This window comes from Taudactylus pleione, unplaced genomic scaffold (genome assembly GCF_031769625.1).
Source record: "Taudactylus pleione unplaced genomic scaffold, aTauple2 ptg000078l, whole genome shotgun sequence".
Taxonomy (NCBI): domain Eukaryota; kingdom Metazoa; phylum Chordata; class Amphibia; order Anura; family Myobatrachidae; genus Taudactylus; species Taudactylus pleione.
Genome location: NW_028284480.1, coordinates 2,397,137 through 2,424,375, shown reverse-complemented (window position 1 = coordinate 2,424,375; position 27,239 = coordinate 2,397,137). Strand labels below are relative to the sequence as shown.

Sequence of the window (27,239 nt, the reverse complement as noted above, 5' to 3'; positions counted from 1 at the left end):
CCCTTACATTGTCATTGCTGCCTTATTTACAGAGGAACTATAAATTGCTAATATTATTAATAATAATTATCTAACATGCAGAAACAAATTAGATCACTCAGGTGCGCTCTGTCAAACACAAATAAACATGTGCAAAATTTAAACGCAGGAGTAATACTTTTCCTTGATGGTTCAAAGTAAAGGTTGTTATCCTCCCAATCAGATGTATGGTTTAATGAAAGATAATTTTCATGTCATATAGGGCTCTATTCATTATGTTAATCATCTGGGTCCGGACCCCGATACTGAACATACTAACTCGACGCGAGCACCGGAGCAATTTATCATTGCAGGTATGGGGTATCAATGGGGACAGCGGGCCACACCGGGAGAGAAGGGGAGGCATGAGATATCTGTGATACTAGGGTATGGGGACAGTGGGCCATTCCAGGAGAGAAGGTAAGCAGGAGATATCTGTGATACTAGTGTATGGGGACAGCGGGCCATTCCAGGAGAGAGAGGTAAGCAGGAGATATCTGTGATACTAGTGTATGGAGACATCGGGTCATTCCGGGAGAGAAAGGTAAGCAGGAGATATCTGTAATACTAGTGTATAGGGACAGCGAGTCATTCTGGGAGAGAAAGGTAAGCAGGAGATATCTGTAATACTAGTGTATAGGGACAGCGAGTCATTCTGGGAGAGAAAGGTAAGCAGGAGATATCTGTAATACTAGTGTATAGGGACAGCAGGCCATTCCGCGAGAGGAAGATAAGCAGGAGATATCTGTAATACTAGTGTATGGGGACAGCGGGCTATTCCGGGAGAGAAAGGTAAGTAGGAGATATCTGTAATACTAGTGTATGGAACAGCGGGCCATTCCGGGAGAGAAAGGTAAGCAGGAGATATCTGTGATACTAGTGTATGGGAACAGCGGGCTATTCCGGGAGAGAAAGGTAAGTAGGAGATATCTATAATACTAGTGTATGGGGACAGCGGGCCATTCCGGGAGAGAAAGGTAAGCAGGAGATATCTGTGATACTAGTGTATGGGGACAGCAGGTCATTCCAGGAGAGAAAGGTAAGCAGGAGATATCTGTGATACTAGTGTATGGGAACCTCGGGTCATTCCGGGAGAGGAACATAAGCAGTAAATATCTGTGATACTAGTGTATGGGGACAGCGGGCAATTCCGGGAGAGAAAGGTAAGCAGGAGATATCTGTGATACTAGTGTATGGGGACAGCAGGCCATTCCGCGAGAGGAAGATAAGCAGGAGATATCTGTAATACTAGAGTATGGGGACAGCGGGCCATTCCGGGAGAGAACGGTAAGCAGGAGATATCTGTGATACTAGTGTATGGGGAAAGCGGGCTATTCAGGGCGTGAAAGGTAAGCAGGAGATATCTGTGATAATAGTATTTGGGGACAGCGGGCCATTCCGGGAGAGAAAGGTAAGTAGGAGATATCTGTACAGGTAATACTAGTGTATGGGGACAGCGAGTCATTCCGGGAGAGGAAGGTAAGCAGGAGATATCTGTGATACTAGTGTATGGGGACAGCGGGCCATTCCGCGAGAGGAAGATAAGCAGGAGATATCTGTAATACTAGTGTATGGGGACAGCGGGGCCATTCCAGGAGAGAAAGGTAAGCAGGAGATATCTGTGATACTAGTGTATGAGGACAGCTGGCTATTCCGGGAGAGAAAGGTAAGTAGGAGATATCTGTAATACTAGTGTATGGAACAGCGGGCCATTCCGGGAGAGAAAGGTAAGCAGGAAATATCTGTGATACTAGTGTATGGGGACAGCAGGTCATTCCAGGAGAGAAAGGTAAGCAGGAGATATCTGTGATACTAGTGTATGGGGACAGCGGGCCATTCCGGGAGAGGAACGTAAGCAGTAAATATCTGTGATACTAGTGTATGGGGACAGCGGGCCATTCCGGGAGAGAAAGGTAAGCAGGAGATATCTGTGATACTAGTATATGGGGACAGCGGGCCATTCCGGGAGAGAACGGTAAGCAGGAGATATCTGTGATACTAGTGTATGGGGAAAGCGGGCTATTCAGGCCGAGAAAGGTAAGTAGGAGATATCTGTAATAGTAGTGTATGGGGACAGCAGGCCATTCCGAGAGAGAAAGGTAAGCAGGAGATATCTTTGACACTACTGTATGGGGACAGCTTGTCATTCCAGGAGAGAAAGGTAAGCAGGAGATATCTGTGATACTAATGTATGGGGACAGCGGGCTATTCTGGGAGAGAAAGGTAAGTAGGAGATATCTGTAATACTAGTGTATGGGGACAGTGAGTCATTCCGGGAGAGAAAGGTAAGTAGGAGATATCTGTGATACTAGTGTATGGGGACATCGGGTCACTCCGGGAGAGAAGGTAAGCAGGAGATATCTGTGATACTAGTGTATGGGGACAGCGGGCCATTCCGGGAGAGAAAGGTAAGCAGGAGATATCTGTAATACTAGTGTATGGGGACAGCAGGTCATTCTGGGAGAGAAAGGTAAGCAGGAGTTATCTGTGATACTAGTGTATGGGGACAGCAGGTCATTCCGGGAGAGAAAGGTAAGCAGGAGATATCTGTGATACTAGTGTATGGGGACAGCGGGCCATTCCGGGAGAGAAAGGTAAGCAGGAGATATCTGTAATACTAGTGTATGGGGACAGCAGGCTATTCCGGGAGAGAAAGGTAAGTAGGGGATATCTGTAATACTAGTGTATGGGGACAGCGGACCATTCCTGGAGAGAAAGGTAAGCAGGAAATATCTGTGATACTAATGTATGGGGACAGCGGGCCATTCCGGGAGAGAAAGGTAAGTAGGAGATATCTGTGATACTAGTGTATGGGGACAGCGGGCCATTCCGGGAGAGAAAGGTAAGTAGGAGATATCTGTGATACTAGTGTATGGGGACAGCAGGTCATTCTGGGAGAGAATGGTAAGTAGGAGATATCTGTGATACTAGTGTATGGGGACAGCGGGCTATTCCGGGAGAGAAAGGTAAGTAGGAGATATCTATAATACTAGTGTATGGGGACAGCGGGCCATTCCGGGAGAGAAAGGTAAGCAGGAGATATCTGTGATACTAGTGTATGGGGACAGCAGGTCATTCCAGGAGAGAAAGGTAAGCAGAAGATATCTGTGATACTAGTGTATGGGGACAGCGGGTCATTCCGGGAGAGTAACGTAAGCAGTAAATATCTGTGATACTAGTGTATGGGGACAGTGGGCCATTCCGGGAGAGAAAGGTAAGCAGGAGATATCTGTGATACTAGTGTATGGGGACATCGGGTCACTCCGGGAGAGAATTGTAAGCAGGAGATATCTGTGATACTAGTGTATGGGGACGGCGGGCCATTCCGGGAGAGAAAGGTAAGCAGGAGATATCTGTAATACTAGTGTATGGGGACAGCAGGTCATTCCGGGAGAGAAAGGTAAGCAGGAGTTATCTGTGATACTAGTGTATGGGGACAGCAGGTCATTCCGGGAGAGAAAGGTAAGTAGGAGATATCTGTGATACTAGTGTATGGGGACAGCGGGCCATTCCGGGAGAGAAAGGTAAGCAGGAGATATCTGTAATACTAGTGTATGGGGACAGCAGGCTATTCCGGGAGAGAAAGGTAAGTACGGGATATCTGTGATACTAGTGTATGGGGACAGCAGGTCATTCTGGGAGAGAATGGTAAGCAGGAGATATCTGTGATACTAGTGTATGGGGACAACGGGCCATTCCGGGAGAGAAAGGTAAGTAGGAGATATCTGTAGTACTAGTGTATGGGGACAGCGGGCCATTCAGGGAGAGAAAGGTTAGCAGGAGATATCTGTAATACTACTGTATGGGGACAGCAGGCTATTCCGGGAGAGAAAGGTAAGTAGGGGATATCTGTAATACTAGTGTATGGGGACAGCGGGCTATTCCGGGAGAGAAAGGTAAGCAGGAAATATCTGTAATACTAATGTATGGGGACAGCGGGCTATTCCGGGAGAGAAAGGTAAGTAGGAGATATCTGTGATACTAGGGTATGGGGACAGCGGGCCATTCCGGGAGAGAAAGGTAAGTAGGAGATATATGTAGTACTAGTGTATGGGGACAGCGGGCCATTCCGGGAGAGAAAGGTAAGCAGGAGATCTCTGTGATACTAGTGTATGGGGACAGCGGGTCATTCCGGGAGAGGAACGTAAGCAGGAAATATCTGTGATACTAGTGTATGGGGACAGCTTGTCATTCCAGGAGAGAAAGGTAAGCAGGAGATCTGTGATACTAGTGTATGGGGACAGCAGGCCATTCCGGGAGAGAACGGTAAGCTGGAGATATCTGTAATACTAGCGTATGGGGACAGTGGTTCATTCCGGGAGAGAAAGGTAAGCAGGATATATCTGTGATACTAGTATATGGTGACAGCGGGTCATTCCGGGAGAGACGGGTAAGTGGGAGATATCTGTGATATCTCCTGCATTAAGTTTTGATGAATGGCCCGAAAATTTAATTTCTACAAAAGCAGATGAAAAAGTAAATTTTCACCTGCTTTTGTAGAAATGAAGTGATGATGGATAGACCCCATAGGGAGAGAAACATATATAAAACATAGGCCGGTATCCAATTAGCCTCAATGTATTTTCAGAGGCGACAAACCTGAGATTTTTTTGCCGATAATCCTGTTTTTCAACAATTTTTTTAAAATTACTGTATCTTATTTGTTCGGCCAAACAAATTGGATTATTTGGGAGAAAATACATAGGATCAATGATAAATTGAAGGACCTATGTGTTTTCGTCATCTCAGCAGCGAAAACACAGCACTTTTCGGGGATTATTTTTTGGGAAACATCAGTATCTGGAAACCTCCAACATTATAACTATAGGCCTGTTTATATTGGACATCTGGTAAACCTCTGCCTGGTCTTTTTTAAATTTTTTGGCTTTGCATTTGATTTAAGTGAAAACAATACATTTTGTGTGATATACTACACTATATTTTCTATATGTTTCTCTCCCTGGGCGGGATGTATTAATGGGGAAATTGCAAAAAAAAACCCCTGAAAATGCAGTTTAAGGGCTTTACCACATTCCCCATATATACAAAGCACCACATTGTCCAGGTGGTTAACTCCACCTTCAGGTGGCATTGGCTTCTTATTGGTATGCTTACCCTTGGTAGGGATCCGATCGGATCCCTCCCATCACGCCCGCGGCCTGAATCCTTCTGCACATGCACAGAAGGATGCCAGAGGAACTTTTAGGTGTAAAACCCTGAAGTACCAGTCTCTGGAGCCATCGCAAAGGACAGCTCTTATCGGGAGCTTTGCGATATTCTAGGTACATACCGCGGTAATGAACTGCGGTATGTACCCAAAGACAGGCGGGATGTACCTCATCACGTATGCGATGCTTAGTACATCCTGCCGCCTATACGACATGAAAATGATCTTTCATTATACCATACATCTGATTGGGAGGATAACAACCTTTACATTGAACCTTTAAAGAAAATATTACTCCTGCATTTACATTTTGCATGTTTTATTCATGTTTGACAGAGCGCACTTGAGTGATCTAATTTGTTTCTGCACGTTTTTTTTATTATATGGATGTAATCTTTTGATCATCCGGGTGTTGCAGTCTGTATATTTAGCGCCAGGTATACTCCAGGCATATCATAGTATTTGAGTAATGAATAATTATGTAGCATGGCATGCTTTTCTTTGTCAGTAATCCACACTGAAATGGAAAGCGGTGCTAGAGAGAAACAATATTTCTTGAAGATGAGGAGCCTGATTCTGAATCAGAGGAAAGCGTTCGCAAGTGCATACAGTCACAGCAGCCAAGTTATTACCTGCTAGTAAGTACTTATACGGCTTCATGCATATAGTCATTTATCCATCCACAACCCTCATCATTATGTCAGCCCAGGGTTATACTGAGATTACTTTCAATATCTGGATTAATTGATTTTACTCAGTGTGATAACCCACTAGGACTTTAGGTATGTCTATTATAAGTGTACTGTAGGTCAAAACAATTACTCAATAAAATGAAATGTCATAGCCCTTGTAATATGCTATGATGTCACTTTAGAAGCACTTGTCACACTTATGTGTATTTCTGTGTGCAGTGGCGTCCCTACCTCATTAGACACCTGGCGCGGGCAGGGTTGGCTGGGCTTGTAGTGCGCGTGCCCATGGCTTGGCCGGGAAAAGGGTGTGTGGCCTCCCTTGAGGGGCATGGCATCATTTTTGTTACACTGGGGGTGCCGTAGGTGCAGGCTGCCCCCAGGGACCACCCTGTGTGAAGTGACGGCTCCCTCACTGTGTCAGGAGCCGAGTGCTGCACATAATGCTTCAGTTACGCCACTGTCTGTGTATGTATTTGTTTGGCTTCTGGAAGCACAATGCCTGCCTGTTTATATTCTTTCTGGTATCTTTCACGCTCTGGACTATTATTACCACTTTCTTACCGCTGCACATCGCTCCCGGCTCGTGCTGAGGTCTGTCTCTGCTGCTCCTGCCCCGTCCGCTCAGTGTCCTGTCACTGAGCATGGAGGTGGCTCTCCACAGCCCCTTGCTCACAGTGTGTTTTCCCAGCTTGATGGCACACAGGATCCATGCCAGAGTTCCCTCCTAAACAACAGTATGGGTGCAGCCATATCGGGGGCATGGTCACCAAAAAGGGGCATGTCCACAGGTACTGTATACTGGAGGCAGCTGGTGCACTGCTGGCTGTTTTTTTTGAGTGCCTACGATTTTATATGTCCCCTCTGCACTACTTAACCGAGCTGCGTTGTTCAACGCATCATGTAATATGCGTTCCATCGGCCGGCTGCAGTGACCCATAGAGTCCTGCAGATGGCCGCCGCAGTTTACAGGAAGGGGCTAGGAAATCTCCTTCACTCTTCCCTCCCCCCCAAAGGCAGCAACATGCCTCGGTTTCGGGTAACAGAGGCTGTCGCCGCCCCCTCCCCGCCCCCAAATGGCAGCAGACTGTCAATCACTGACAGTCTGCTGCCAGTTTGCAAGCGGACTCGCAGACCCGTTCTGCACATGCGCAGAACAAGTCTGGCGTCTGCGCAGATTCCCAAACTTCGTGAATTTGCATTCAGCAGTGCGCTAGCGTACACTGCTGAATCAGGCCCCCAGTCCGTTATATACAGTTCCTATATCTGGTAAACAAGTCTCCTATACCATCTTGCACACCAGTCTGGTTTTTACCACTGAGACTTGTTCTTACAGCCACCATCGGTTCCAGACAATATCTCCAACCATCGGTCTCATCCGATGCTTCCAATATTTGACTCTTATCAATTAAGTTCTTCAATTCATCAACATCAGTCCCAACTGATCAAGTTTATCAATATCGAATTAAGTTCTTCAATTCTTTAACATCGGTCTCAAATCGAGCACGTTCATCAATCTTCAACATAGGATTCAATCCATCAAGTTCTTCAAATCATCAACATCAGTCTCGAACCGATCTAGGTCTCAATCTAGCATCATCGGTCCCAATCCAATTCTGCCCATTCATTCAGTATTATCATCGACAGTTCTCATTCCAACCTGCTGATTAATAAAGACATTCTGGGGGTCATTCAGACCCGCACGTTAGCGCCGATGCGCTCGGACCGGGTTGATGGCCCCCCACAGAGCATGCGCACGACGGTGACGGCGCCATCGTGCACATGCGTGAGACCCGCTACGACCGACAGCGCCGGTCGTAGCGGGTCTCGATCCAAAGGGGGCGAGCTGTCGATGTTGATTGACAGCTCGCCCCGTTTGGAAGGCGGGCCGGGGGGGTGGCAGCCCAAACAGAGGCGTTCCCATGGGAACGCCTACCGTTTGGGGGAGGCCCCACTGACATCACAGACAGAGCCAGAAGCTCTCCGGGGCTTACGACAAGGGAGACCCTACCCTAGGGTCTCGTCGTAAGCCCCGATGGTCGCGATGGTCTCTGACCATCGCGACCATCACCGGAGCAGTCGTTAGAGCTGTGGGTGTTAACCCACAGCCTAACAACCGCAACAGAGGCGGGCGGTCAGGATGCAAGCGGACGCCCAGTTTCTGAGCGACCGCTTGCATCCTCCGACTGCCTCTGAATGAGGCCCTCTATTTCTGTCCTCGCCTTCGGGCCCATTATCCACTGCCCTATCTCTATCTCCTCACATCATTACATGAGGAAGTCCTGGCTCACGTCACCCAAGTTCCTTCACGCATCTCTGACCTCCCTTCAGCCTCCTAAGCCTGTTCCTACCCAAACCAACCCTCAGGCGCAACAGTATCTTCTTAAGGTGGTAGACATAATACCGTTTACCAGTGCTAGTATCACCCCCTTCCCCATAAATTAGCACAACCCAGACTCATCCCTTTCTTAACCTCATGTATGGAAAAACCTGATACAGGGACCAAAATTAGCCTATGTCTAAAAAGATGGGGCTTTGTGATGTTCCTTATTATCATATACAACATTTCCGGAACTAAACTATGGGAATATAACAGATACAATCATTTTTCCACACAATCCCAAGGCACCAGCTACAGTATTTAAAGTTTTTAGTTGTTACTTCATGTAATGCCTACACGTCATGGTACCCTCTCTAGACGTTGTAAAATCTACCACCAAATCTTCCTCCCCCCTATGTTGGTGAGAAGGAGAGATGTTGGCCATAGGAGAGATTTTTATCAAATTTGGCAGACGTACCCTAAGATTTCCACATTCAGGGGGTAAATTAAATCTCTTTTTGAGAAACAGCACACACCCCATTCCACTGCAACTGTAAAGTATAGAGTTTTCTGAAAAAGATAAGCCCTCCTACCAATCTTTTACGTACATCTGCTTTCTTTGTTTCTATTACATTACTTTCCACCCCACTTTTAAACATGTCCCTTTTATAACATAGAGACCACATGTTAATTAAATACTAAAGTTCATGCTGAACAATGTGCTATAAGATAGATAAATACAATGCACTCTAAAAGACGGGTAGTAAATATTAGCAGAGTACAGTTCAGGAAAACAGGAATGTGAAAGTACCATTTATATTGGCTACGGTTAAATGGGCCACAGATAACGTCATGTAAAAGAAGACATAAAAAGAGTGCAGAAGAGACAGAGATAAAGCAGAGGTTAATGAAGACAGAAAGAAGAAACATATGCAGAAAGTCAAAGGTTCTGAACAACAGGTATTGTACTGAAGATTTACTTTGATGAGACGTATATAAGCAGCTCTAGAGTTACTGATAAAAAATAAGGGGCATAATGTACAGCATCAGGTCTCAGATAAACATAGTATTGGGCAGCAGACTTTTCTTGCCAACACCAATCAATATCTTATCAAGAAAAACACTTTACTTCAAATGAAGAAAAAAAAACACAAAAAGAATAGTAGAGGATTATATTGTAGTATATTATGTATTATATTGATAAAACATATTTCCTTTAGGTCAATGGTCGGGGAACAGGGGTAATATTTGGAGTAAAACTGAAATTCCTGGGGGTAATGCACGGACAGCCGGGCATGCATATGAATCACAGCCCAGCGCCGCAAAGAGGCTCTAAGCCGGACGCCCGGTAAGATGTTATTACCAGCGGGCGCCTGGCTCCTTCCCTGCAGCGCCGCGTTAGCCGGAGGCTGGAGTTCTCTTTTGAATTCCAGCTTCCGGCTCTCTCCATGCGCACTATGGGAGAGACGTCATGACGACTCTCCCATAGTTCCGAGGAGCTGCTGAGCGGACAGGATGGCGGCGGATGCAGGAGCAGGGATTAAGGTATGTTTTGGGGTTTTTTTTGTACAAGTGGCACTACAGGGGCATAACTATGGGGACACTGCTACAGGGGCATAACTATGGGGGCACTGCTACAGGGGCATAACTATGAGGGCACTGCTACAGGGGCATAACTATGAGGGCACTACTACAGGGGCATAACTATGGGGGCACTGCTACACGGGCATAACTATGGCACTGCTACAGGGGTATAACTATGGGGGCACTGCTACAGGGGCATAACTATGAGGGCACTACTACAGGGGCATAACTATGGGGGCACTACTACAGGGGCATTATATGGGGGCACTGCTACAGGGTCATAACTAGGGGGGCACTACTACAGGGGAATAACTAGGGGGGCACTACTACAGGGGCATAACTATGGGGGCACTGCTACAGGGACATAACTATGGGGGCACTACTACAGGGGCATTATATGGGGGCACTACTATAGGATTTCCTTCCTTTCAAATCAAGGGGGTAATGTCTGTGTATCTAAATATATTTTGGGGTAAAAGGTAAAAAAGTTCCCTGACCCCTGCTTTAGGTGTTACAGAAATGTCCTCTTGCATCTTTGCCGCATGGTGTGAACACAGTACGCAACATGGCGTACCATGGCGCACGTGGGTACGGATAATTGCATGGTGCAATGCGTGCGCATGTTTGTAGCGCGATCGGCAAAGACACATCTGTATGTGGCGTTCCATATGCAGGGTGAATATGTAATGATGTTAGCATGTGTGGTATCACCTGAGTTTCTCAGCAGCTACGTGGCTGAATCGCATCGCCATACTTATGTATGGTGAGTTTGATTCATAAAAGAATGGAAAGCTCTGCTTTTCATTCCACTACTGTGTTCAGATTCGCCATTTCAGGATAGCATAAACTGAACTTCAGTGCAAAATGGGCCGGGAAGTTACTTACTTCCCTGTCTTCTGCCTGCTGTCACCTGTTCTTGGTTCGCCCCTTGATATTCCCAGCAGCCACTGCAGCCTCCCCTGAGCCAGCCGCCGGCACATGCTCAGGAAGGACCTGCCTTTGCCTCCATGCTCCTCATGCTGGACCGCAGCTGAAGACAGGACCGCCGGAGCCCTGGATACCGCAGCACATCACCAGAAAGGTAAGTATACATGAATTACTATTTAACAGACCTACTGTATATATCGCATTGAACCGATGCAATTTTAGTAAAAATTAACAATTCTGTTTTCATTTTCTTCATGAATAGACCCCTAGGATTGCTTCTCTATGTGGTAAGGATGGACAATGCAAGCTGGCCATGGATTAGTGGCAACATTGCTGCCATCACAACAAGCCTTGAAATGACATAAAGTCATTGCAAGGCAACATTCAATAGTTAAACCATCAATGGTAATTTATGCGCAGTGTAACCTGAATGCAGACACCGCTCCTGAACTGACTTAATGTACCATCTGATAAGCATCATAGACAAGTGTGGTTAACACTGCATGGTGGTTAACACTGCAAGCCATGCATTGATTGGAAAAACTATTTCCATCCGATCAAGACCACTGTTGGTTGCCAACCATGTGTTTCCGATGGCCATCCCAACTGTGTGCAATTCCATGTTAAATAAATTATGTCGGATCAGTCTGCTTCTCTACTGTGTCTCTAGACAACACTGAGATGTGGCTAAACACAAATTCATACACCTGAAAAAGTAGCTTTAAGAAGTAGAAGAAAAATTTTTCACAATGGAAGGAAGCATTGTATTACACAAGCTGTGTAATGTAGAGTTGCGTTAAATGAAATGAAAGAATAACTCTGGAAATGTAGGTACCGTTGTATGGCGTATAAGAAAGTGTACAGAAGGGAAAGGAGAAGCACATGAGGGAAGCCCTGCTATTTTCCTGTTAGCCTCCTCCTTCACTTGAAACTAATGTCTATGTATGTTTAGCCAGCCTGAAGTCTATAAATTAGTACACTAACTGAACTTTAAAGATAAGAAAAAAGTTAAATAATAGCAGCACTAAATATTTGATTTAATTTTCAGCATATATTTTTGGCATACATTTTTGTATATTTTGGGCATTTTCTTTCCACATTTTTAGTTTTGGCTGCATATTGCATGCTTATATTAGGCAATATTTTTTGGCTTAACTCCCCATGGGGAGACTTCAATTACACTCAATAAGTTTTCATGGCCTTATCGCCCGAGACTATTCAATTAGGCTCCCTTTTTCATCCGATACCTTTGTTAACTTGACGTGTTAGCGAACGTTCTCACACAGAATCTGTGAAAAGCTCACAGGTTCATGCATTAATATGGTCAGGGCACCCACTAAACACCTAGTTACCGGAGATTTTATTTCATTGCTTGTGCTGTGGTGAAAAATAAATCCCTGATAAGTGCTGCACTTCGCGGCTAATGAATAGCCCCAGGGGATCAATTAGTACCGCAGTTTATTAAATTCCCCCAATATGTCTGATTATTATACAGCAACAGAACAGACGTACTGTAGCCTGTGTAGTTTCTACTTTAAGAACCCAGAAAGGTTATCAATAGATCTCTCTGATGGAGACTTGAAAGGAGCAATTATTGTTGAAATACCTTCACTAACTGCAGTACAGTATGTGACACATAGACTATAAATGATGTCACCAATGAGCACGGAATTGTGACTGCTGGCCTCCTACCTACAAGCTAAAGATACTAATTGGATTACACCTACCGTATGTGTCCTGCATGAGTAAACAAAGATGTGTTGCAACCAGTTAAGATGAGAGTAGTCTCCTTAAATACATCATTAACTGCTTTGAAGTATTGTGCACTCACTGTACCACTGTCTCACTGTACCACAACTAACAGCATACAGCCACAAAGTTATTTTCTTAGAATACAATCATATTAGAAGAGAGTATAATTAACGCCAAGTTGGCAGCACAGAAAAATTCTTAATCAAAAATATTATTGTGAAATATAATTGACAGTATTATAAATTTGCAAATTTAGATCATTCAGTACTGTATTTCTACAAATCGTTCCATGAAAAGATCATTTTAAAATTGTTACATATGTGGACCCCATGTATTTACTAGGAAATATACAAATTCTTCCTAGTCATAGAAACACTTTCTCGTTCACTGTTCTGTGGTATGAAGAAGCACCTCTACCTAAATATGGTATGAAGAAGCACCACTACCTAAATGTGGTATGAAGAAGCACCACTACCTAAATGTGGTATGAAGAAGCATCTCTACCTAAATGTGGTATGAAGAAGCATCTCTACCTAAATGTGGTATGAAGAAGCACCTCTACCTAAATGTTGTATGAAGAAGCTCCTCTATCTAAATGTGGTATGAAGAAGCATCTCTACCTAAATGTGGTATGAAGAAGCACCCCTACCTAAATGTGGTATGAAGAAGCATCTCTACCTAAATGTGGTATGAAGAAGCATCTCTACCTAAATGTGGTATGAAGAAGCATCTCTACCTAAATGTGGTATGAAGAAGCATCTCTACCTAAATGTGGTATGAAGAAGCATCTCTACCTAAATGTTGTATGAAGAAGCTCCTCTATCTAAATGTGGTATGAAGAAGCACCCCTACCTAAATGTTGTATGAAGAAGCATCTCTACCTAAATGTGGTATGAAGAAGCATCTCTATCTAAATGTGGTATGAAGAAGCATCTCTACCTAAATGTGGTATGAAGAAGCATCTCTACCTAAATGTTGTATGAAGAAGCACCCCTACCTAAATGTGGTATGAAGAAGCATCTCTACCTAAATGTGGTATGAAGAAGCATCTCTATCTAAATGTGGTATGAAGAAGCATCTCTATCTAAATGTGGTATGAAGAAGCTCCTCTATCTAAATGTGGTATGAAGAAGCATCTCTACCTAAATGTGGTATGAAGAAGCATCTCTATCTAAATGTGGTATGAAGAAGCATCTCTACCTAAATGTGGTATGAAGAAGCATCTCTACCTAAATGTTGTATGAAGAAGCTCCTCTACCTAAATTGGTATGAAGAAGCATCTCTACCTACATGTGGTACTAAGAAACACCCCTACCTAAATGTGGTACTAAGAAGCACCCCTACCTAAATGTGGTACTAAGAAGCACCCCTACCTAAATGTGGTATTAAAAGAAAACCCCAACCGAAATATCCTCATGTATTTCAGCTTGTCATAAGCATTATCCTGCTGTTCATAGCATAAAACATAATGTAAGAGAGAATGAACCTGTGCACACACTTTCTGACAAGTGTCCAATTTGCTTTGTGAAAATTTCCACATTCCTGCATATTATTCCGAACCATCACATTCTTGTTTTATCTTCAAACACAGTAATTTTCACTTGTAAGAGTTTTCCCACAAGAGAAAAGAAAAAAAAACAGCAGTTCCATTTCATAAAATGTTGAATTTTGATCATTGAGTGGTGTCATGGTCCCAATATACATGAAGACACTTTCAAATGTGCTAAATTTATACATAGGCTCTAACCAGCGGCTGCCACATAGCAGCCAGTGATAAATAGCTGTAAGATGCATCTCAAATTAAGACTGAACCTGCTTTAAACCACTTGATTCAGAGGCAACATTTCTTTCTGACAGGTATTTGAAGATCCGTTCCAGCTATTTAGTGCTTTGTCATGTGAGATGATCACGCAGAGGAATAATTCTGAGTGACTGGAGGAGTCAAGGAGGAAATTTTGTAGGAGCTGCTCTAGGCAGTCGAGCTGTCTTTCATGCTACATTTACTAAAAACCTTTCACATGAATCGTTTCACACATTAACAGGTTTTATTGCTTATCCCATGCCTATAGCCACTATAAACTTCTGATCTAAAAGGTTTAAGGCATCCACACATTGAGAAAGATTGACTCAATAGCATGCTAATGTTACCTATATATTTGTAGCTTTAAAAGCACACTTCCCTTATTTTGGAATTTTACAATTTGAACCCATTATATTAAAATAAATATTTGTGTAAAAAAAAGGTGAATTAATTTAAAAAGATAAAAGTGTATGTTTTTTTTTTTTTTTCCAAGCAGGGTAACCAAGAGCTCGATCCTGCTGTCAGACACCAGAACCAGGCCTCAAATCTCTTGCAGCAACCATGGGTTGGGATTGTGACCAATCACAAACTGCAATCTAGATACCTGGTAAAAATAACTGCATGTATCAAGACAGCAGCTACAGTAGGAGGAGGACGCCAACAAAACTGACTCTCAAGCCTTCTGCACCACCAGTCATTTTTAGACATACTGTCTACCTGCCGACAGGAATTCTCCATCTTTGAATAAATGTGTTCTCACATAAGCATGGATTTATTTTGTGCTGTAAGACATATATTCCTTAATACAATCATCAGAAGTATATAAGGAAAGAAAGAGGCAATGTACAATCCTTTTTGGGACACTCAATCTACCTAGATGAACTAAAATTTAATGTTTATAGATATTCTCTAAAATAGTCCGTAGACTGACACAAATATATAAAGATATAAACAAACGAACAAAGGAATCTGTCCTTCAAATTACTAATAAAACTATAATATAAAAACCAAAATGCAGACGTATAGTTCAATGGAAGAAGACAATACATATAATTCTTCACACATATGGTGCAATTCTGGGATAACACAAAATCATCATATCATTAAACCATAAATTAGGATGTAAATCAGTATATTCGCCCACAGTGAGAAAAATCTGTAATATCTTCACAGTTGATATGACTGGGATCTACCCCGGATATTGAATGCTCGACGCAGACCAACAAAATCCAATAAATTCACAGTTATAATTACATATAAAACACCCACTAGTCAGGGTCTTCATTATGTTTTAGAATTAACTCATAGGTACTTCTTATTCCTATATGCAAAATAAGGAAATGTAGTGGTATGTACTATATGCCAAGGTGAATAATTAGAAAACAGTAATGCAGGATCTCTGTCAGCTGATGGAGATTTCCCGGCCTCCTTTACTCATCTGCAGCGGTCGGCTTACGTAACCCCATGGTCACCCAGCCAGCCAAATGAGTCACAGATGATCCAATGCTGCGTCTGCCTGCTCTGCCATTTTACTCCTTATTTGCATAGTTATCCAAGTTATAAGCAAGGAAAATGTAAAAAAAATGAAGGCTGGAGGTGTACTTCATGCAGGGTCGGTTCTAGGGGCGGGCTAACAGGGCTCCTAGAGGGCGCCGCCGAGTCCCTTTATTGTTTTTTTAATGCCGAGCAGCTGCCATGTGCATCCTCACCCGTTCCGCTGGCTGCCACGATCGGAGCTCAGCTCCGGTCGGGCAGCGTTTACAGCCTCTGCATGAGCAGCCAGCAGCTCAGCTCACTGAGGCTATAGAAAAAAATGGCCGACGGGGGAGCGGGAGCTATGGAGCCTGTCAGTCACCACTGATGGCTCCGCCTCCAGACTGGCACAACGAGTCACTGCAGTGACAGGAGATCCTGCAGAGAGTCGTGGCAGTGACAAGGGGGACAGGCAGCGTGCGTGACGTCATGACGCCGCAACGCTGCTAGTATTATGTAGAGGAGCCGCGCGCCGGGTCTGAGAGCCGCCCGCCACCGCCAGGGTAGGCTGAGGACGGAACACAGGCAGCCCAGCGCAGCAGGTAAGTGTTGGCTGGGGGAGGTGAATCAGACACGGGCTGGGGAAGAGAATGAGGTGTATCAGACACGGGGGCTGGGGAAGAGGGGGAGGTGTATCAGACACAGGGGCTGGGGAAGAGGGGGAGGTGTATCAGACACAAGGGATGTGGAAGAGGGGGAGGTGTATCAGACACAGGGGATGTGGAAGAGGGGGAGGTGTATCAGACACAGGGGCTGGGGTAGAGGGGTAGGTGTATCAGACACAGGGGCTGGAGAAGAGGGGGCGGTGGATCAGACACGGGCTGGGGAAGAGGGGGTGGTGTATCAGACACAAGGGATGTGGAAGAGGGGGAGGTGTATCAGACACAGGGGATGTGGAAGAGGGGGAGGTGTATCAGACACAGGGGCTGGGGTAGAGGGGTAGGTGTATCAGACACAGGGGCTGGAGAAGAGGGGGCGGTGGATCAGACACAGGGGCTGGGGAAGAGGGGGAGGTGAATCAGACACGGGCTGGGGAAGAGAATGAGGTGTATCAGACACGGGGGCTGGGGAAGAGGGGGAGGTGTATCAGACACGGGGGCTGGGGAAGAGGGGGAGGTGTATCAGACACAGGGGCTGGGGAAGAGGGGGAGGTGTATCAGACACAAGGGATGTGGAAGAGGGGGAGGTGTATCAGACACAGGGGATGTGGAAGAGGGGGAGGTGTATCAGACACAGGGGCTGGGGTAGAGGGGTAGGTGTATCAGACACAGGGGCTGGAGAAGAGGGGGCGGTGGATCAGACACGGGCTGGGGAAGAGGGGGAGGTGTATCAGACACAAGGGATGTGGAAGAGGGGGAGGTGTATCAGACACAGGGGATGTGGAAGAGGGGGAGGTGTATCAGACACAGGGGCTGGGGTAGAGGGGTAGGTGTATCAGACACAGGGGCTGGAGAAGAGGGGGCGGTGGATCAGACACAGGGGCTGGGGAAGAGGGGGAGGTGAATCAGACATGGGCTGGGGAAGAGAATGAGGTGTATCAGACACAGGGGCTGGGGAAGAGGGGGAGGTGTATCAGACACAGGGGCTGGGGAAGAGGGGGAGGTGTATCAGACACAGGGGCTGGGGAAGAGGGGGAGGTGTATCAGACACAAGGGATGTGGAAGAGGGGGAGGTGTATCAGACACAGGGGATGTGGAAGAGGGGGAGGTGTATCAGACACAGGGGCTGGGGTAGAGGGGTAGGTGTATCAGACACAGGGGCTGGAGAAGAGGGGGCGGTGGATCAGACACAGGGGCTGGGGAAGACGGGGGAGGTGTATCTCACTCTGCACCAACAAGCAGCCTGAATGGCAGGCTAGACAGGAGGACTGAAGATAACACACTATAATATACTGGGAGAAGTATATATACAATTAATGCCAGTGTGGTAGATTGTGACTGCGACATACAGTAAACACCCTCATGAAAAACAAACAAACGAAACCTAGAGTATCACAAATTCCTCCAGAACTGAAGTGGTGAACATCTATCCTGCTCTCTACCCCCACACCTCACAGCTCCAAACACTTCCCACACCCTATCCCCGACCCCCCATTACCAACATATGTCCCCTCTCCTGCTCTTTTCTCACAGCTACAACCCCTGCCCATGCACACACACACCATCGGTCCTGCTCTATCCTTACGGTTACAAACACTTCCCCCATCCACGGCACTCTCAACCTCCCCAAACAGGTCCCCCTTCCAGCTCTCACCTCACAGCTCCAAACACTCCCCCCTATATATTTTATTTATATATATAATATATATATATATATATATATGTATGTCTGTATATGATATACAGACTCTCCAAAATGACTCGCTCCACCCAGTACAATCATAAATTTGGTGGGAAGTCCAGGAGCAGAGCAATTTGTACCGGGTTGAATGAGATATGTTGTAGGGTAGTGAAACTAGGTATATATAATATATTATTGTATATCGTCCTCCCCTCCACAGACACTGCCCCTTCAACAGTCCCGCCCCTATTAGGGCTGCTACCAGAAATTTTGAAGACTGATTTTCCATCCCGTCCACCCCTGGCGCCGGCAGCAACAGGTCCTAGCTGCAGTCACCGCCCCTATTCCCGACCCACGATCCCACTTTGCCTTTTTTCACACGCTGCTCGGTATAGGCTGCCTGTCACTGAGAGTCAGTGACAGGCAGCCTATACCGAGCAGTGTGTGACAGTGAGAGCTCTGCTGTGATACCAATGCAGCGCCTGTTCCCAGCATTCCTCCCCTGCTCTCTCCTCCCCCCCCCCCTCTAGGAGCCAGATGCCGGACTGCCAGTTTACAATGTGAGTGTGGTATGTACAGCACAGTTATGCAAATTTGTAACTATATATGAATATATATGTACCTATGGATAATATGAGTATATGTGTGCATATGGGGCATTACAGTGTGGCATAATGTGTTATAAAGGGCATTACTGCGTGTGGCATAATGTGTTATACACGGCATTACTGGGTGTGGCATAATGTGTTATAAAGGGCATTACTGTGTAAGACATACTGTGTAAGGTGCATTACTGTGCACAGAAATTATTCACCTTGAGGGGAGAGCTTGGGGAAAGCCGAACACCTCTGTAAGTGCTGGGCATGTCCCAAAGTGTGATGAATTGGGGTGTTCCACCAGGACACGCCCCCTTTCCGGTAGCGTGTGCACCGAAGGTACATGCAGAGGAACGTCCCCTATATAGAAATTTTTATTTTTTTCGGCGCAACTGGGAACTTTCGCCCTGAGCTCCGCAATGTCTAGAACGAGCCCTGACTTCATGGTCCAGTCTTCAACCCAGGCAACGCCGAGTCTTCTCTCTCTTACTGGCAGCTTAACACTGCTAGCAAGATGTTTATTTATTGTATACTACAGTGGTATACAATAAATAAACATCTTGCTAGCAGTTTTAGGCTGCCAGTAAGAGAGAGAAGACCTCCGCTTAGAGTGGTGGATTCATAAATAGCTCTGAAAACATATTCAAATCACCGCACTATGGAATGTCATGTTTCAGAGGCCCAATAACCTCGCCTAACAACTGAAATAACACTCGCATCCCTTACACAAATTGATGCACAATGGCCCTCATTCAGAGGCGCTCGCAAAATGCGAGCGCTAATTCTGAATGAGGGCGGCCGCTTGTATTTTGCTGTGCGGCCTCCTGGTCACTAGCTAAGCTGTGGGTTACCACCCACAGCTTTAGCGACCGACCAGGTTGATGGTCGTAATGGTCAAGACCATCGCGACCATCGGGGCTTGCGACGAGACCCTAAGGTTGGGTCTCGGCAACCGCAAGCCCCAGGGAGCTTCCTGCTCTGATCAAGCAGGAAGCTCCCCACTGACATCACTGCTGATGTCAGTGCAGCCGCCCACAAAATGGCAGGCATTCTTTATGGAACGCCTCCGTTTGTGAAACCACCCCCCCCGCCAAGCCTACAAAACGGGGCAAGCTGTTGATCAACGTCGACAGCCGTCTCTTTTGTAGTGAGCTCCGGAGCGAGAGAATTTCTCTCTCGCTCCGGGGCTTGCGCACGCACAGTGCGGCCACTGCGCGTGCGCAGGGCCTACACATTGACCCGCTTGCGAGCGCTCTGAATGAGGTCCAAAATCTTTAAGTTAGAAATTTTCCAATTAGCGACTAATGCAGAGTTGAGCATACTCCCATTTGTGAAGCCTATCTTGCGTGAGAGAGAACGCAGAGTCATAAACAAATTCAATGCATAGATCCTTTCAGCCAAAAAGGCAGAACTGGGTTGTTATGGAGCATTCCCACACAAATGTAACCCTTGTAGAACACTACATACAGTATGTGTATAAGAGGTAGATGTACTAAGCCTCGGAGAGAGATAAAGTACCAACCAATCTGCTCCTGTCATTTTTCAAACACAGCTTGTACAATTACAGTCAGGAGCTGATTGGTTGGTACTTTATCTCTCTCCAAGGCTTTGTACATCTACCCCTAACAGATGGTTAGAAGATATATATATATCCTAGTATATGGCAGGTCAAAGTACACACTAATGGCGATGACTTGTAGTAAATCAGTCACATGTACTGCTGATGCAGCGGCTTACGCATCTCTAGGTACATACAGCTGTGCACATTTCTTTATTGCCTGTATTTTATTCTTTTCCTTTAATTATTGAGATTTGTTTTGTACAGTAATTCTTAATTCCCTAGCCATCTCACTGATCTAAGTAAGGATAATATCTAAACTTCTGTGGGGAAAATAAAGGAAAACGATTAATTACTGACAGATTGAAAGGCTAACAAGGTAAGTACAATAGATACTTCTCACTTTTGGAAAGGAACATTCACTAAAAAAACAATGGATTATCAAGTTTTTTAATATAATGCTATCAGTTCAGCAACAAGAGGGTCCATCGTTCCGATACACACTATCCTTACACCCTATAGTGATCAGCCAAACCTGTCACAGGAATGTAACAATATGCTGAATATGTCCTCTAGATAACATTTCTTTTCTCTCTCGTACTTATTCCCTGTCAGATTGGCCACATATCATGTGTACGAGCACTCGAGAACAAAGGAGGAAGGGGCAGCAGTTAATCCAGAGAGCGAGTATATTTGCATAATGAGCCATCTCCCTACCTTCACACATGGCGCGATTCCAAAGGAGTGGTTGTCTGCCATCTGGTGCAGGTGCAGCTCCGACCTGGGTACAGTTAAGAAATATTACAATTACACTGTGCCTGGAATACAAACAAACTGAGCTCATGTATCAAGCTTTACCAAAATGCTTTTTACTCTAATATAAAAGGAGTCATGCCAGCCAGCAAACAGTAGGGAAAGACAGTCAGAATGAATATTTTATTTCATAGTGCTGCATATATGCAACTTCAAAATACTTTGTACATAAAATGAACTATATAGCACATCTAAATAACAACTAAAGGTGCGTACACACGTAACGATTTTTTGAACAATTTAACTATAACGATGTTATCGTTAAATTATTTAAAAAATCGTTCATTTTTTGGGGGTGAACGATGAACGATAATCGTTCATGCGCGCTCCCATTTGTAGTTTATCAACCATTCTGACTGTCCAACATAACGATTTTCGTTCAGAAAATCGTTCATGTTGTACAGAATGAACGATGTCCATTCACTGTATGCATGATTAAAAAATCGTTCATCATTCATGAAAATCGTTCACAAAATCGTTCATTAATTCAGTAACCAACGATTTTTGTAAACTATTTTAGTTCACTTTTTCAAGGGAAAATCTGAACGAAAATCATTAACGAAAATCGTTGGTTACTAACATCGTTATGTGTGTATGCAGCTTTAGACTAAACAGGGACATTTCTTCATACATGATTCAGTCTTACCCTGACCTCCTCTGCAGTTCTTTTAAAAAGTGTGATGTTGTATTTAAAGTAGCACTGTTGAGCCAACCGTAATCGGTGCATATGTGCGAAATCAAACATCCCATGATGTTTGGCTACACCTCGTCGCTAATTGAATTGCTCCCCCCTTCCCGACTGATATTCCATCAATTATGAAGGAAAGGCTATCAGTGTTGTTAGTTACCAATATGAGAGTTAAGCTGCATACACATGTAAACATTTTCTATCCAACCATCCAACTAATTGATTAGTTGGAATGAAAACCTGGTAAGGTATGAAAGCAAATGACAATCAGCAATTTGCTCCCAAACGCCGGAAAATGGACAAAAACTATTGTTTGAACAAATTGTTTAGATCAAACATTTAACAAACTTGTCTGACGACCATTTTCATCTGTTTTCTGGCATTTAGGAGCAAATTGCTGATCATCATTTTCTCCCATATGTTACCAGATTTTCATTCCAACCAATCAATTAGTTGGATGGTTGGATAGAAATTCTTTACGTGTGTATGCAGCTCAAGATTACTTCCACTGCTTGCTCATGTGTGATATTAGCTGAAGTAGGAAAATCGCATAAAAAAAGTGCTGCACCCCAGTGGCGTAACTACTGCCCCCGCGGTGGCTTGGAGGAGCCGGGTAGCTTGGGGGTGACGGGGGCAGCAGTTACGCCACTGCAACTGTGAGCGCTGGCCTCTGAAGTGATCGGAAGCCTCCGATCACTTCAGAGGCCAGCGTTCCCAGTAATGCAGTGCGACCTGGGGAACCTGGACGTCCGCGTCTGCTGGATCTATTTAGATCCAGTCAGCGTGGCAGCGGGAGAGACAGCCCGGATGACAGCGCACGGAGTCAGGTAAGTACGGGGGGGAGGTTTGGGGAGGCCACAACTACAGAGGGCACCACTTGAGGGGCACAACTACAGCGGGCACTACTAAATGGGGCACAACTACAAGGGGCACAACTACAGAGAGCACTACTAAAAGGGGCATGACTACAGAGGGCACTACTAAAAGTGGCACAACTACAGAGGGCACTACTAAAAGGGGCACTACTAGGAGGGGCACAACTACAGGGGACACTACTAAAAGAGGCACAACTACAGAGGGCAATACTAAAAGGGGCACAACTACAGAGGGCACTACTAAAATGGGCACAACTACAGGGGACACTATTATAAGGTGCACAACTACAGGGCGCACTTCTTGAAGGGGCACAACTACAGGGGGCACTGCATATGGGCACAACTACAGGGGGCACTACTTTAATGGGCACAATTACAGGGGGCCCTGCATAATGGGTACTACTACAGGGGGCATTGCATAAGGGGCACTATTACAGGGGGCATTGCATATGGGGCACTACTACAGGGGGCCCTGCATAATGGGCACTACTACAGGGGGCATTGCATTTTGGAGCACAACTACTGGGGGCACTGTATAAAGGGCACTAACTTGATACACGCAGTTTACAGGTTATAAACTATGTTCCCAATAATCTGGTTCTACACGGACATAAAAACTGTGCAACCTGTCTTGAGCTGAGGTGACAGACTGGCAGGAGCAGAGAGGAGAGTTGGTGAAGTAGATCTGCCAGGGTGGGATGTAATGGGCATTACAGTTTGGCATAATGTGTATTTGGCATTACTGTGTGCACAGTTTGCTTTTAGGGGCATTACTGTGTGGCATAATGTGTAAGAGGCATTACTGTGTGGCATAATGTGTTGTATGTGGCATCACTGTGTGGCATAATGTGTTGTATGTGGCATAATGTGAAATAGGGGCATTACAGCGTGGCATAAATTTGCTATAAGGGCATTACTGTATGTCATTATGTGTTATATGTGGCATTATTGTGTCTCATGTGTAATGGGCATTGCTGTGTGGCATAATGTGTTGTAAGGGGCATTCCGGTGTGACACACTGTGCTATAAGTTGCATTACTTAGTGTGTCATAATGTGTAAGGCACGTTACTGTATCATGTAACAACACCTTAAATGTCGTCTTTGGGTGTGTTTGATCTTTGGGGGGGGCGCCTGAAACTTTTTTTGGCATGGGGGAGCAAAATTTATAGTTACGCCACTGCTGCACCCATTGTCATTACTCAGCTCTGTCTACACCTAATATGGTTGAAAAACAATATTAAAAGTTATGAGAACTGCAGTGCTGATGCAATGAAGTGAAGAAAAACAGTCAACAGTCACTTATACCCCTTTTACACCAGAGCAAAATCCTGGGTTTTTGCTGGGTCTTCCCGGGTCGCAGCTCAGTGTAAAAGGGTCCCTGAAAAATAACCCGGGTCAAGTGACCCAGCAATCCAACCCAGGTAGCTACCAGGGTTGGACCCAGGATGGACCCGGGTAATGGTGCAGTGTAAACGGTGCAACCCAGGTTATCTGACCTGGGTCATGCCTAAAAATGAGCTGATTGGTGGTTGTGGAGCATTCACCTCCCACTTTTTATGACCTCACAGGTTTAGCAGGGCAGACCTGAGTTCAGTGTGAACAGGGCTGACCTGGGAGTAACCCAGATCGAAGGTGCAGTGTAAATGGGTCTGACCTGTGTCTGACCACGGTTGGAACCATGTCCAAAAATAAAGGTCGGACCTGGGTTTTTGGTGGAAAAGAGGTATAAGTTAACAAACTCTATGTGGAACAGGACAGTGCCGACACCAGTATGCTGACATGGTTGTAATGTTAGTTAAAGCATTTTAACTGTGTAAGTAGCATCACTTTAAACATGGTCATAAAGCATCATGCCTACACATGCTCTAACTAACATTACCAGTGTGTCGACATACAGACATAGAAATTGTTTTGTCCACATATAGTTTGTCGACAAAGGGATACATGTACTAAGACTCCACTTAACTTGTAGTACATGCCACCCTCTCTTCGCCTAACATTGTGGTGAAGCAGGAAGCAGTTACCTCCTCAGCAATATTAGCAGAGACAAATTGAGCATCTTACTTATGGACCTGATTCAGAGCCGTAAGCGGCCGCTCGTTCGCACTGAGCGATGTTCGCACAACTGCGCATGCATACGGATTGTAATACGCATGCGCGAACCAGTCAGTGCGACCGAAACTCGTTTGTTCGCAAAATAGCGAATGTCTGCTATTTTGAGTGACAGGAGGAGGCGTATGTGGGTGGTAACAGGGGGAGGTGCTTGAAAACGGGGAGTGGAATTCAGAACGCAGGCGTGCTTAAAGGTCAAAACGGGCGTTTTATGGGTGTGCATAATTAATACAGCAGCGTCAGCGACCACGTCACTTGTTTTTTTTTTAGTCAGAACTACTTGCAAAATAGCGGTTGAAAAAACCAACCACAAGAATAGCGAGCAGTTCATACGCTGTTCGATGTACTCGATTAATCTAATAAATAGCGGACATGACATATGATGCGAGCGGCCAGGGGGTGTATTTTTCAAAATTTCAACCGCAAGTTTTGCTCGCTCGTTCAGACTTAGAGGCGTGAACAGACCGCAAAGTGCGAACGGTTCATTTGAATAGCCACCCCTTTTTTTTAAATGAACGACCGCAAATAGCGAGCGGCTCTGAATCAGGCCATATGTCAGCAACTGCGCAATAATTTGATTTATATATTTACAGATCCCTTGATGTAATCTATACTTACTGTTGGAAGAAGAGGACACTCTCACATGAAATCTAGCGTAAACCTAATGCTAACACAAACAAATTACCTTGGCGCTAATATAACTCCTTAAAGTTACTTTAGTTATTCCACCATATGACCAAATCAATAGAGAAACTCTCTAGTTATTAAACTAGCTGCAAGTCCATATTACAGGATGTCCACTCCAGTGTCTTTATCGCAAATTGAGGGTGCTGCCAATACCAAGAAACACTCCAGTGTCTTTATCGCAAATTGAGGGTGCTGCCAATACCAAGAAACACTCCAGTGTCTTTATCGCAAATTGAGGGTGCTGCCAATACCAAGAAACACTCCAGTGTCTTTGTCGCATATTGGGGGTGCTGCCAATATAGGGGTCCTTTGACGCGTTTCGCCCTTACATATGAGGGCTTTATCAAAGATATCTCTAGTTGTCTACATTGTAAACCTAATGTTGTATGGAAATTTTTGTTTTGTACAAACTTTATTAACATTCGAACAATATAACAAAGAAGACTTCCATATTGCCTCTCTTCTCTTCAGCTGAGGCAGATATTATGAGCTTTTAGTGGTGAAATCGGTGCTGTAGAAGACACCCAGTGGTATGTGACTGTTGATCTTAGTAATATGTGTGTATCTTAGTGCCGCCATAAGTGCTTATGATCCTGTAAGGCAGAAGACAAAGAAATCCCTTTGGTGTGTATTGAGAAGCAATATGTACAGTACAGGGGGTTTATCTGTCTTTATTTTTTCACCTTATCGCCGGTTAGTAGAAAGCAGAAATGACCATCGACCATCGATAGTTAACCACCATCAATGGTTGACTACCAATGGCCAATGGTTTTTTGCCATAGATAGTAGACTAGGACTCGATGTTTTTTTCTTTTTCCATCATCATGGAGCTATGCCCCACTCCATCCCACTAAGGCCCACCCCGATTCTGATTAGTCTGCAGCTCGCCATGCTCCCCAGTAGCGGTGGCCAAGCGGGCTGCAAACCATAGTAATTCACTAAATATGGTTTAGTTCCATCAATGGTTATCACCATTGGAACCATCTATAAAGACCATCGATGGACAGCCCACCGATTTCCATACCTACCCCAAAGTGACTGTCGACCAATTGACTACATCCCCTAGTAGCAGCCTTCCTTTTCTGTTCCAGTAAATAGGTAAAAGAAGGAAGAGGTGGGGAAAACCAAATCTCCAGGTCGCAAGTAACTAATACATAAACTATATGTATGAGTATTTTCTATCATAGGGCAGCAGAAAAGTTAATATCAATCATTTGCAAACATATACTATGTTATATTTAGCAAAGAGTCAAAAATGAAGGAAAATTAAAGATTGTAGGTCATCCCATTGAGGCATTTGGAAGTGAGGAGAATGTAAGTCAAGGAACTGAGGGCCTGATTCAGACTTGGTTGCAAGGCTGTCGATGTTTGCATTCTGCGCATGCATCGCAGTGCACATGGCCGCTGTGATCGGGAATCGACCGCAGCGAGCACGCAGAGGCATCATACAGTGACTGACAGGAAGTGACTATTTGAGGGCGGTGATGGGGGGTGATCAGAGAAACACAGGCATGCCTGGAAGTATAGATGCCGTTTCAGGGGCGTGCATAATTAGGCCCCAGTGACGGCATACGCATCATAACATCTAGTTACACACACAAACATTGGCAATGTCTGCGGTAGGGTCAGGTCAACCACAACTTGTGCGTGTGGGTCTGATGGTTCCCGATGTTACCGATGTTTTGCTGTCTTGCGAGAACTTAAGTGAATGGAAGTAGGCGGCATTATGTAGTGTTGGGCGTCTACTTATTGCGCTGCGGTTACATTGCGTATGCGGTCATTAGCATATTTTCGCATTGACAGGCTGCGTGCGAACGCAGCCATGTGACCGGGTCTGA

At 45.0% G+C, this 27,239-nt stretch overlaps 1 protein-coding gene and 1 long non-coding RNA gene across 2 annotated transcripts in view; one reads left to right on the top strand and one right to left on the bottom strand.

Moving 5' to 3' along the window:
* Positions 1-27,239, bottom strand: part of MYO18B (myosin XVIIIB) — a 586,172-nt gene that overhangs the window by 453,836 nt on the left and 105,097 nt on the right. The window contains exon 12 of the mRNA XM_088467895.1: positions 20,943-21,006. Within this exon, the coding sequence (XP_088324021.1) occupies positions 20,943-21,006 (64 nt within the window). The remainder of the gene's footprint in view (positions 1-20,942; positions 21,007-27,239) is intronic.
* The window catches only part of LOC148532379 (uncharacterized), a 74,608-nt gene continuing 63,642 nt past the window's right edge, over positions 16,274-27,239 (top strand). Inside the window, exon 1 of the long non-coding RNA XR_015877721.1 lies at positions 16,274-16,333. This is a non-coding gene — a long non-coding RNA (uncharacterized LOC148532379). The remainder of the gene's footprint in view (positions 16,334-27,239) is intronic.